General features: G+C 36.7%; 1 protein-coding gene across 1 annotated transcript; it reads left to right on the top strand.

Annotated features, from left to right (window-relative positions):
• The first annotated feature begins 6314 nt into the window (after positions 1-6314).
• Positions 6315-9218, top strand: LOC104745975 (thiohydroximate-O-sulfate sulfur/sulfate-lyase (nitrile-forming) NSP1-like). The gene is made up of 5 exons (XM_019237030.2): positions 6315-6540; positions 6625-6988; positions 7088-7366; positions 7516-8661; positions 8761-9218. The coding sequence occupies exons 2-5, from the start codon at positions 6647-6649 to the stop codon at positions 9010-9012; spliced, it is 2019 nt and encodes a 672-aa protein (XP_019092575.2). The 5' UTR covers positions 6315-6540; positions 6625-6646; the 3' UTR covers positions 9013-9218.
• Positions 9219-12488: the final 3270 nt, after the last annotated feature.

Here is a 12488-nt window from a genome sequence, read left to right on the forward strand (position 1 = left end):
CTCTCCAACGCTTTCTCTCCTTTTTCTCTCTTTTTCTCACTCAACAGCGACCAATACAACAGAAATCCTCGACTTGGGTCGTCCTTTACCTTAAATACACGGTTTAGGGATTTTTAATTGAACCAAACCGAACCAAACAGCAATTAAAACCAACACGACCAACCCGGAAAACATGGTGTCGATCGATACACTAAGGGTGTCGATCGACACTCAGACCAAAAATGCGATACTTGGTTCGCGGATGTTACAATTCTCTCCCACCAATGAGGATTCATCCTCGAATTTCGCAGCATCGTCCATCCGTCAAGGACCTCCGTGCCACTGTCAACACGGCCCGCACGTCTCCCGACCAGACTAAACACCGTCAACCAAGGTTTCTCGTGCCACTGTCGCAACAGTCCGCACACCTCCGACTGAACCATGAGGTCTCCCTCTAGCCAATATACTCACATCAAAAACACTATTTACTCACAACTTAGTGCTTCCCCCGTCCGTGGTCGCAACCAACGAATCTTGCTGGCTCGTTATCAGGCTAACCACCATAAGCTACGGCATCCAGGAAGTCACTCACACTCCCCCTTCTCTAAGGTCGCAACCTTCGAGACATACCGGCTCACTGCCAGGCCATAGCCTACAGCTACAGTATCCAAGGAGTCTCACACGCCCACTCCCCCGCTCTCGGGTCGCAACCCTCGAGACATACCGGCTCATTGCCGAGCCGCGGCTCACAGCTACGGTATCCGGGGAGTCTCAAAATCCCACTCTAGGGTCGTCACCCTAAAGTACGCTCACGGATCATCATCCGAAGCAAACATACCACTACCACTCTCTGGCCACAAAGTCCATCGAGCTATCGGTACACAAGAGTTGGGCCCACACAATCTTAAGCAAACAAGTCAGATGTTATCGAGTATCTTCCGAGCTAGATCTACCTCAACACTTTCATTAATAGGCAAGCTTTAACTATTCGTAAAACTTCCCATTTTTAGAAACTTTCCTTTTATAACGACATTCTATTTATGGAAACTTTCCATTTATAGCAACCTTCTATTTATGGAAACTTTCCATTTATAGAATTCCCGAGCTATTTCCTTTCCACTGACTTCACAATTCCCAAATCCAAAGAACTCCAAATTTTATTAGAACCTCAAATGCAATAATTGTTTACAACTCCAAACGAAAATATATAATGAAAGAGAGAAAACAAAAGCTAAAACTAAGCGCCGGAATGGGCACCCGGTCCTCCCTTCGGCTGCGCCACAACCTCCATCATCTGCCTCCTCTTAGGACATAAAGGCCTTATATGCCCTTCCTCCCCACAATGATAACACAATCGACGGTACTCCTGCGAGTCACCTTTCTTGGGAAAGCTTGCCAACATGTGATCCGTGCTCCCGTGCAAATAGAATCCCTGGCCACCTTGGTTTTCCACTGTCGTCTCTTCCCGCTTCCTTTTACGCCTTTGCTCCAACTGCCTATCCTTGCTTGGAATGCTCTGCTCCAATGTCTCCTCTAACTGAGCCGCTGGACTGACCACCACTAACTGTGACCTCAAGTCATCCTCTATCCCAGCTGCAACCTCAACCAGCTCCGCCCTCGTAGCATAGCTCCTCACTCTGCATCGAGTCTTCAGATCATCCCGCAGAGCCAACAAGAACCTCCGCACCTAAGCCGGCTCTGTCTCCCATGTCCGGCCTGCATACCCTACAAGCCGACTGCACTCTGCATCCAGCTCCCACACTGTACGGTCCCCCTGAGTCAACCCCAAGAACCGTGCTTTCATGCGATCAAGAGCCTCTTGTGGAAAATACTTGGAGTTAAACTCCCTCACAAAATCCCCCAAGTCATCTCCCGCTGTACCCTCCGTGCGGTCACCGACCTCCACCACACACGTGCATCTCCTGTCAGGTAATGCACTACCAAATCCACTCTATACTGGTCGGGACACCAAAGCGACTGGAAAATATCCTCCATCCGCTCCCTCTACTCATCAGCCACACTCGGATCCGTACCTCCCAAGAAAGACCCCGCTCCCACTCGCTGCAGCTGCTCCATCTTCTGCACATACTGAGCGTCCACCACCACGGCCCCCGGCTGCACACCTGCCTGCAAACCCGCCACAGGCTGCACCGCTGGAATCTGCCCACCTACCACTGGCGACACCACTGGAACCTGCCCACCAACCACTGGCGGCACTACTGGAACCTGCCCACCAACCACTGGCTGCACTGATGCTGGAAGCCGCGCCAAAACCTGAGCTAGCAAGTCCATCAAGACATTCTCCCTGCCTGGAGCACCCTCCGCTGCAACCCTCACACCCGGGACAACACTGTGACCGACACCGGGCCCATCCGCCCTGCCGTCACCCAAACCAGCCTAGTCTCCAGACACACTAGGATAAACCTGTGACTCTGCTACCTCCTTACTGGCCATGCTTTGAGTCACACTCTCACTAGCCTCGGGAACCTGAGCTCGTCCCCGACCACGACCACGACCACTACCACGACCACGACCACGACCACGCCCGCGACCAACAGCACCCTCTCTAGCCATCTGCACTACCCAGAACAGAAGGCTAAGCACACAATTCAAAACCGCACATAAAGTACACATCTTACCGTGGAATCTCATTGAAGGCTCGAAGAGGATGATACTAGGACTCCATACCACAAGTAAATCGACTAACTACGCATAATCAATTTCATCACAAAACATCATGCATCCATCAACAGGAAAATAATTCAACCAATTAAATTCTTAAACCGCTCTAAACCATTCACTTAACCATCCTAGAACCGTAAGAGCTCTGATACCAAAATGAAACAACCCGACCTTTTTCTTTTTAATAATTAAATACAATATATAATTAAGCATCCTATACTACTTAATTAAACAAACCAACCCACACACACTAACCAACCAATAATAAACCAACATCCAATAACATGCACAGCGGAAACATATCAATAATACAAAACCAATACAATAACATTTCTAACCATTCTATCCAGCAACCTAACATAACACTAACAAAGGTTCCAGCAACATATCCAATAAATCCAATAACACACAAACAAGACCCTAGATCATCCTCCTCCTCATCGCCATGATTCCACGTCACATACCTGCACACCACAAACAACAATTGAGATGCGTAAGTATTATCATAAATACTTAGTGAGGCCGTCCTCCCATCTACTAGGTTATACACACAAACATCTGAGACTCTCATGTTTAAGCAAGCAAACAAACACAAACAATACATCAAACCAGGAAAACAAGTCTCGGATGAGACTGGTATCGACCGACGCTAAAACGGTGTCGATCAATGCTGGCACAACATGGTGTCGACCGACACCACACTGGTGTCGACCGACACCACACTGGTGTCGACCGACACCACACTGGTGTCGATCGACACTGCTTCTGCAGACGCGAACTGCACGAACACGAACGTCGATCCTCCGTTTCAAATCAACTCGAAACCGTCCCAAACTCACCCAAATGCCTCAGAAACCTATTGGAAACCCGAAAACAACAAACCCAAACAAGCAAACACCACAAATAGACAAAGAACAGCCAAACAAAAGAGATCTCATGCTTAGATCAACTATGGTCAAGCACTCACCTCTTTTACAGGAAGATTGGGTTGAGAAACGGTGGAAACAACACCTTTACAAGCTTCTCCTTCGTTCCCAACAACAACTCTCCCTTTCCCAGCCACAGATCTCACCAAAAACCACCAAGAACAAGCCAAAAACTCACAGAAACACTCTCCAACGCTTTCTCTCATTTTTCTCTCTTTTTCTCACTCAACGGCGACCAAAACAACAGAAACCCTCGACTTGGGTCGTCTTTTACCTTAAATACACGGTTTAAGGATTTCTAATTGAACCAATCCGAACCAAACAACAATTAATACCAACACGACCAACCCGGAAAATATGGTGTCGATCGATACACTAAGGATGTCGATCGACAGTAAGACCAAAAATGCGATACTTGGTTCGCTGATGTTACAGGGTTCAAAGAGTTATATCAATTCTACTGAAAATTATGTCAAATATCTATGAAGCATATGCTTTTAACAAAAAAAAAAAATATTTAACTAGCATATATAGCGTACAAAAAAATATTTAGACTGACCGATTTATTGCAGACAAACCGCGTGGCCGCTCAAAGTTGATATTTTTCTATCTAGACACGATCTAGTTCGATTTTGATTTTTTTTTTTCCATAACCACGACTTCCAGAACAAGACTCTTTTATTCTATTCAGAACGTGTCATATGATCTATCTCCATTACTACTAGACAACCACCTAATTGACTTTTAGTAAGATTTTGTCAATTTTTTTAATTTACTTGAAATTAGGTATAAATTAACAAATCACTCAATAAAATTGTGACTGTAAGTTAAAATGGTAAATAAAATATTCCAACGTGGCCGACAACTCTCTTTCTTTTTCATAATCGCAACAAATGAAATGACATATTTAAAGATGGAATGGTAAAAAACTAAAAAAAGTTTTTTTTGTTTTATTTATTCTTGTCTCTGTATGCAAAAATTATGTACATACGTTTTATATTTTGAAAAACGTACCATAATATTTCCTCACTGGATATATTTTTTAATATTAAACATATGTCAACATGTTACTTTCTATTAAAAATAAAAAGAGCAGTTTAGGAAAAAGAAAACTAATTATGTAACACTAAAAGAAAAGAAAAAATGAATTAAGAAGGCGATAATGGTAGGAACTGGGACTTGAGTAAGATTTGTTTCCATCTTATGTTAAACATAATATCAGTGGAAAAAACAATTCGTTTACACATTGTTTCTAATACAATTTCTCGTCAACTCCATGTTATGGTTCTATTTATAGTGCATCCACAAGGACCACGAGCATCGTTTGACTCCCCGCAGATCAGATACCATTAGTGCTACGAGACAAGGTAGGCTCCTTTTTCTAGATGTAGCTAGTACTTTAAAACATAAACTTGCCACATAACCTGGCCTTAAAGTAGGCCTTCTTTAGAATTGAGGGAATAGCCGCAACACTATCATTGGGCCACGATGCAAGGGGCGACTATACTGATTTGAAGAAAAGTAGGGTTCATATTTTAAACAGAGTCGAGGCCAACGTTTAGCGAACAAAAATGAAAAGCTCGAATTTATTTTTCTTTTAATGTGGACAATACACAAACCATAGTCAAATAATAAACATATAAAAAAACTAACCTAGCAAACAAAATATTAATTATAAAACATAATTTTTTCCTTCATGATAAGGAATCTTCCAAAATCAAATTTTCAACTCTCAATAGATAAATTAGTCAAATGCCTCAAATTAATCTTATAACATAGTTCAACAGAAAAAGAAAAGGAAAATTTGAAAACACTCGAGAGGAATTAAGAATATATAAGAGAGCAATGTTACTTTGATGAACGATGATGGCTACTTTGTCTATTTATTTATGTTTTGTAATTTACAAATCAACCGTTTCAATATTAATTTTAAAAGTAGGACGAGTAAATGTGGATATTGGCCTTATCGATAACCAGTGTTCAAGAAAGCGGTCTAGGCGGCCGCTTAGGCGCCGTCTAGGCGCTAGGCGCTCAGTAGACGCCTAGACGACCGTTTAGACCGCCTAAAATCACATAATACTATTTTAATATATATTTTTAATTTTTAACTACGTATATTTGAAATTTTAAGTTTTATATTCATATACATATTTATAAATGTTCATATGTTATTCATCTAAATTAAATAAATGCATTGTTTCTAATTTTAATTTATGATTTATTATTTTTTATTTCTTTTAACATATAATTTACATAAATTTATATATAATATTATATATATAATGTCTTATATTGTAAACGCCTAAACCGCTTAAAAACGCTTAAACTCCGACTAATCATTCTAGGCGCTAGGCGCTGGGTCACCGCCCAGATACCGCCTAGCGCTTTCTTGAACACTGTCGATAACACTTCAACGACTGATATAAATAAACTAAGGGCTTCCTTTGATATATTTCCAAAGATAATGCTGCAGTAAGCGGAAATTTCTTTTTAATACGTGTATTTATATGCATAAGTAAACATACATGAGTTGGCATACATGATGCCGCAGGCGGAAGTTTATTTTTTAAAACGTGTGAGTCGTAAGCTTATTTTTTTATTCAGTAAGAGTTGCGACTTGCGAGTGCGACGCATTTCCTCACTTGCATGCAAAAAGTAAAAAAAAACGAGTTGGCATAATTAACATGTGTACGGTGTATGATATATATGATATAAAAACATACATGAGTTGGCATAACATGTGTACGGTGTATCGTGAAAAGAGTTTCATAGTAACTAATACATCATTGTGTACCTCCATCTAAACTGGATTATTCATTTAATCCCCTCGCAGTTCACGAGCTCATAGTATATTTCAAGAAATAATTCAACCTGTTCTTCCATGAGCCCATAAATACCCATGCAGATTCCCAAACTGGATCAATATCACCAATCATCAGTACTTTACTCTCAGGTCAGCTCTCACATCATTTCCCTTTCTCTCTCTTATATGATCGTAGTTTGTATAGCATCTTGTTAATTACGTTCATCATTACAGGTTAATATTTCGTAAGGCTAAAATGTTTGCACATAAGATGGCCCACAAGCTGGAAGCACAAGTCAAGAAGATCGTTGACTTTGCCGGAGACAGTCTTCATTCTCTTGGTGTTCATTCTGATCCATTGTGTCTTCATTCTCTTGGTGCTCATTCTGCTCCATTGACTCCAGCTATCAAAAAGCTGGAAGCACAGGGTGGTGAGATGGGAGATGTATGGGATGATGGTGCTCACCAAAATGTTAAAGAAGTATATGTAGGGAAAAGCCAGGATGGTATAGCATTCGTCAAATTCAAGTATGTCGATGGTTCTAAAGTGGTAGTTGGAGATGCACATGGAAAGAAGACTTCGCTAGAAGTTGATGAGGTACTAAAATAGATTTATATATGTTGTGATTGGTCGAGACTTAAGAGGGACTTTTGTTGACTAGTTCCCGCATCGAAATTGTTTGTTTTCTCTTTGCAGTTTGAGATCGATGTCGATGACTACATCGTATATGTGGAAGGTTACCGTGCGACAGTTAATGATATGCCCACAGAAATGATCACATTTCTTTCATTCATGACTTATAAAGGAAAAGCCTATACGTCCTCGGGGCCTATCGAAAGAAGACCAGGGACTAAGTTTGTGTTTCACGGTGGAAAAATCGCTGGGTTTCACGGACGTTCGGCCAAAGTCCTATACGCCCTCGGGGCATATGTTTCTTTGTCGTGCACTCCGAAATTGAGTGGAAAGTGGACAAAGGTAGTAATAGGCCATACCAGTTTTACATTTATATTTTCATTAATTTTATCTCACCATTATGATAACAAATGGGAGATAATAATCAGAACTTAGTCATTTTAATAAATAATTAACAAAATTAATATCGGTTATAATTAAATCTAAATAAGGTGGAGCAAAAAGGAGAAGGTCCAGGGCTAAGATGTTCGCATGGCATAGCACAGGTTGGTAACAAGATTTACGCCTTTGGTGGTGAGTTCACACCAAATCAGCCCATCGACAAACACCTTTATGTCTTCGACCTCAAGACCCATACTTGGTCCATTTCTCCGGCCACGGGAGACGTTCCGCACCTCTCTTGCTTAGGTGTCCGTATGGTTGCAGTAGGGTCAACCCTATATGTCTTTGGAGGCCGAGACGCTTCACGGCAATATAACGGTTTCTACTCATTTGACACAACCACGAATGAGTGGAAACTGGTAACCCCGGTCGAAGAAGGACCCACTCCTCGTAGTTTCCACTCGATGGCAGCCGATAAGAACAACGTTTACGTTTTCGGTGGAGTGAGTTCAACGGACCGGCTCAAGACACTTGACGCTTACAACATCGCTGATAAGAAGTGGGTGCAGTGTTCGACCCCAGGAGATTACTTTAGCGTTAGAGGAGGAGCTGGGCTCGAAGTGGTGCAAGGGAAGGTATGGGTTGTGTACGGATTCAACGGAGAAGAAGTAGATGATGTTCATTACTATGATCCTGTAGAAGACAAGTGGACACAAGTGGAAACATTTGGTGAGAAGCCTTCCGTAAGGAGTGTATTCGCTAGTGCGGCTGTAGGGGAACACATTCTGTTGTTTGGAGGTGAGGTTGCGATGGACCCACAAGGTCACGTGGGTCCAGGTACACTGGCCGATGGGACTTTTGCGCTGAATACAAAGACGTTAAAGTGGGAGAGGGTGGATAAGTTTTGTGAGGAGGTGACTCCGAGTAACCGAGGATGGACAGCCTCCACGATAGGGACCATTGATGGTAAGAAAGGACTTGTGATGCATGCTGGGAAAGCTCCAACCAATGACCGGTATGATGATCTCTTCTTTTTCGGGATTGAATCTGATCTGTTGAATCCTGCCAAGACTCTACCGGCTCTTGGTAGTGATGATGGAACTCTATGGGATGATGGTGCTTACGATGGTGTTAAGAAGGTGTACGTAGGACAAGCCCAAGATGGTATATCAGCAGTTAAGTTTGTTTACAATAATGGCTCTGATGAGATCGTAGGAGATGAACGTGGAAAGAGTACTCTACTCGGATTCGAAGAGGTATATATAATGTTTTTTTTTTGTTTTTTATTGAAAAAATATATATGTGAATCCAAATTCTCTTCCGTATGTAAATTTTTTTTTTTAATTGGTTTGCAGTTCGAACTTGACTATCCAAGTGAATACATCACGGAGGTTGAAGGCACCTATGATAAAATCTTTGGCAGTGATGCTGCAGTCACAACTATGCTTAAGTTTAAGACTAATAAGAAAACGTCTACACCCTTTGGACTTGAAGCTGGCACAACCTTCTCATTCAAAGAGGAAGGCCATAAGATCGTTGGCTTCCATGGAAGAGTCGGTGATCTGCTTCACCAATTTGGAGTCCATGTCCTTCCCATCTCCAAATGATCATGGAAATCTTTACCATTGATACCATGCACCAAATAAGTTATCAGATCTATCTTCTAAATTTTTCATTTACGGTCTCTTAATGCATAACTTGGATAGTGTTATATCTCTTGTGATTGTTGTTTTTTTTTTTTTGTAAAACGTGATTGTTGTTTTTCTTTGATGTGCTTCTCCTCCACTTCAATAGAACAAATTTGTTCCATCTATTTTTATTAATCTCTTCTAATTTTTATTTTCCAAGTTCTAACATTTATGTTCTACATTTGGTTCTGATGCTAATCCTATTTGCCATAATTTAATCTAAACTACGTACCAACGTTAAATTACAATTTAAACTACACAGTTATATGTTAAATCTTATATAATATCAGAAAGTTTTTCTCAACATTTGCTAAGGAGATGACACTTGGCTTACTATTTTTCTGACACCTGTACTTTTTTGTTTGGACCTAATTAACTATAATTTGGACATAATTAACTACAGGCCCATAAACCTCAAAAAAAAAAAACCATCAACATTTTTTCCCTCCATTCTTTAATAAGAAACATATGCAGCCTTCAAGAATCTAGAGCCACCTTATATCAGTGTGTGGTTGGTTTTATTTTGAAACTAAACCAATATTAAATTAAATTTATAGGTTTGAATTCTTAGGTTTAATTTCTGTGTTTGAATCTTATATAATTTTCATAGGCACAAGCAGAATCAAATTTAAATAAGATGGTGGGATGATATTATTTAAGTAAATTAGTTTAACTTCTTAAAAAATTGTTTATATAAAATTAAAATTTTGAGCTTACTTTTTAGAAAATTACGTAAGATTGTGAGATGTTTTAATCTAATTCTATAATTATTTTGTTAGGTTCACACTTATTATTTCAAACATCATGGTATTTTTGAATTACATAAAATTTCTAAGTTTTCATATTAGGAATTTCCGAATAAATTATGAACATAATCAGTTATGTTTTGATTTGAAATAATACTATCATTTTATGCATTGCCTTATATCTACCCACTATTTTCCTCAATTTTCATTTTTGTTTAGATTACTTCTCATTTTTAATTTATTATTTTGAAACACTTGCAAATTTATGATAACTAATATTTGATCTCAATCCCTTCTCTCTTTTAAAGGCTCAAACATTTTATAAAGTTTGGTTTTCTAAAAACAACCTATTACTATACAAACACATCATTTTTCAAATTAATGTGAAAACTAAAACATTTACTTTCTATTATATCCTCGATTCAATTTCCAACAAACAACAAAACACTGGTAACAATAGTGTCGTTGTTTGGATAATCCGTTTTTGTGAAGTTTCTAACTTTAGAAGAAATATTATTTTACTAAGTCTTGAATAATTTTTCCAAAAATGTAAATTACTTTTACTATTGTTCATCTTTTGATGATTTATGCAATCATTTTAAAATATTTATAAAAATAAAATAAAATAATTGTATGTGTATTTGATTTTAAAAGAATTTTAATATATAATGATTATGGGCGTCAGATTCTTAGAGTAAGAGTTGAAAGAAACCTTACTATATTATACTGTATAATTTAATACTAAAGTAAAGTTTTCTTTTGGCAAGCTCCAAAAGATTATCATTTGATGATGCTCTCTTCTTTCACAAGTGTTATTTTGTTTCTTTAAATTTTTAGTGTAATTCAATTGAATTTACATGATAATTTTTTCTCTTAACAAATAATTCGGTGATTAAATAATTTAAAGATATAAGATTATAATATATACTATATTTTAACCTGCGGTATACCGCGTGCATATAATTTTTATTATTATTTATATTTTATATTGTATTTGTTTATTAAATATTGGATGTTTTCCAAATAGAAGAATAACTAAATTTTCTGATCGTTTGTGCGGCTAAATGTTTATATTAATTTTTTAACCTGTAATATACTTTATGAACATTTGTTTGTTATATTTAACTTTTTTTGTTTAGTGTTTAAGATTCTATTATGATTTTAATTAATATAACAAAAATAATGGATCTAAATACATAGTAATTCATTTATATACTATGATTAAGTCATATTTTACCTAATGATTTAATTGTTTTAAACAATCTTAGTTAAATCAACTTAATTTTTATATGTCAACTATTCTAATATTAATAGTATTGACAAAAAATAAAATAAGGATTTAACCCATATTAGCACAAATTTAATGATATTTTATTAATTTCAATATGTCATTTTTATAACTCATCTACTATATATAACTATATTATATAGTATTTTAAAATTTTAAATTTTACATATTCGTAATATTTTAAAATTTTATTAAGTTTATATTTATTAACTATAATATTTAAATAGATGTGAATCGAATTTTTTCTTACGTTAAGAATCAAAGCTCACAGGTTTTGGAAAACAAAATAGTAATCAAATTGTTGTTTTCTTTATTTGCAAAAGATTCATAGAAAGAATATTTTCAATACAAAATAGAATGTATGGTAAAATATCTCATAATTTCTGTTTCCGTATTGATTTTGATGTATTTTTTTAGTTGGAATGGTATGTAAAATATTTAGAAGACAAAATCTGATCTAATGCTATTTTTAGAAATTTTTTAGAGATTAACTTTGTAAATATATATAAATAAAAGGGTAGACCCCAAAATGTACTTAAAAATGTATATATAGATATTTGGGTTGTATAAAATAATGTTGTAATAATTGGCTGTTTTAAAAACTAAACTTACGGAAAAATATGAAGACAAATCCATGCGTAGCACGGAGCAACTCCTAGTAATGCAATAAGGAAGGGTTGTCACTCGTGACTAACTATAGTATGATCCTTCGTCAGCTTGTCTGTTTCGTTTTTTATTTCCTATAATTTTGTTTCATGTTTTGTGTTTGTACCAATAAATCGTTTATTTTCTTTAAAGAAATCGCTCAATTAAAAAAAAAAAAGTCAATAGAGTATGATGTTTGATGAAGACTTTGTCTACCTATTTATAGATAAATTTGAAGTAGTATGAGAGGTTTTTCTGTTTTTTTTGGTCAAACATCATGGGAGTTACAATTATATTTCAAAGAATAAATATACCATAGATTTTGTCTTTTTTTTTTTTTTTTTTTTTTTTTTTTGTAAAACACTAATTGTATTGCAATTAATACATTAAAGTGTTTTCATATGATGAAAGATTTGTTTTTAAATTTTCTCAAACATCATGGAAGTTACATTTTAAAGAATTAATATGCAATAAATTGTGTTAAAGATTATTATTAAAGAAATGACAAAATCATATTGTTTTATATTTTGAAATTATTTTAGAATAAATTGATTTGATATTTTGGCACAAAATCTGTGAAACAAATATTATACTTTTTTGTCAACATTAGTAAATAATTTAATAACAATATTATACTTTTTTGTAAACATTAGTAAATAATTTAATAACCATCACATTATATTTTTACAAAATTATGATATTAATATTTAAATCTT

The sequence above is a fragment of the Camelina sativa genome, chromosome 15 (genome assembly GCF_030686135.1).
Source record: "Camelina sativa cultivar CO46 ecotype springtype chromosome 15, ASM3068613v1".
Taxonomy (NCBI): Eukaryota; Viridiplantae; Streptophyta; class Magnoliopsida; order Brassicales; family Brassicaceae; genus Camelina; species Camelina sativa.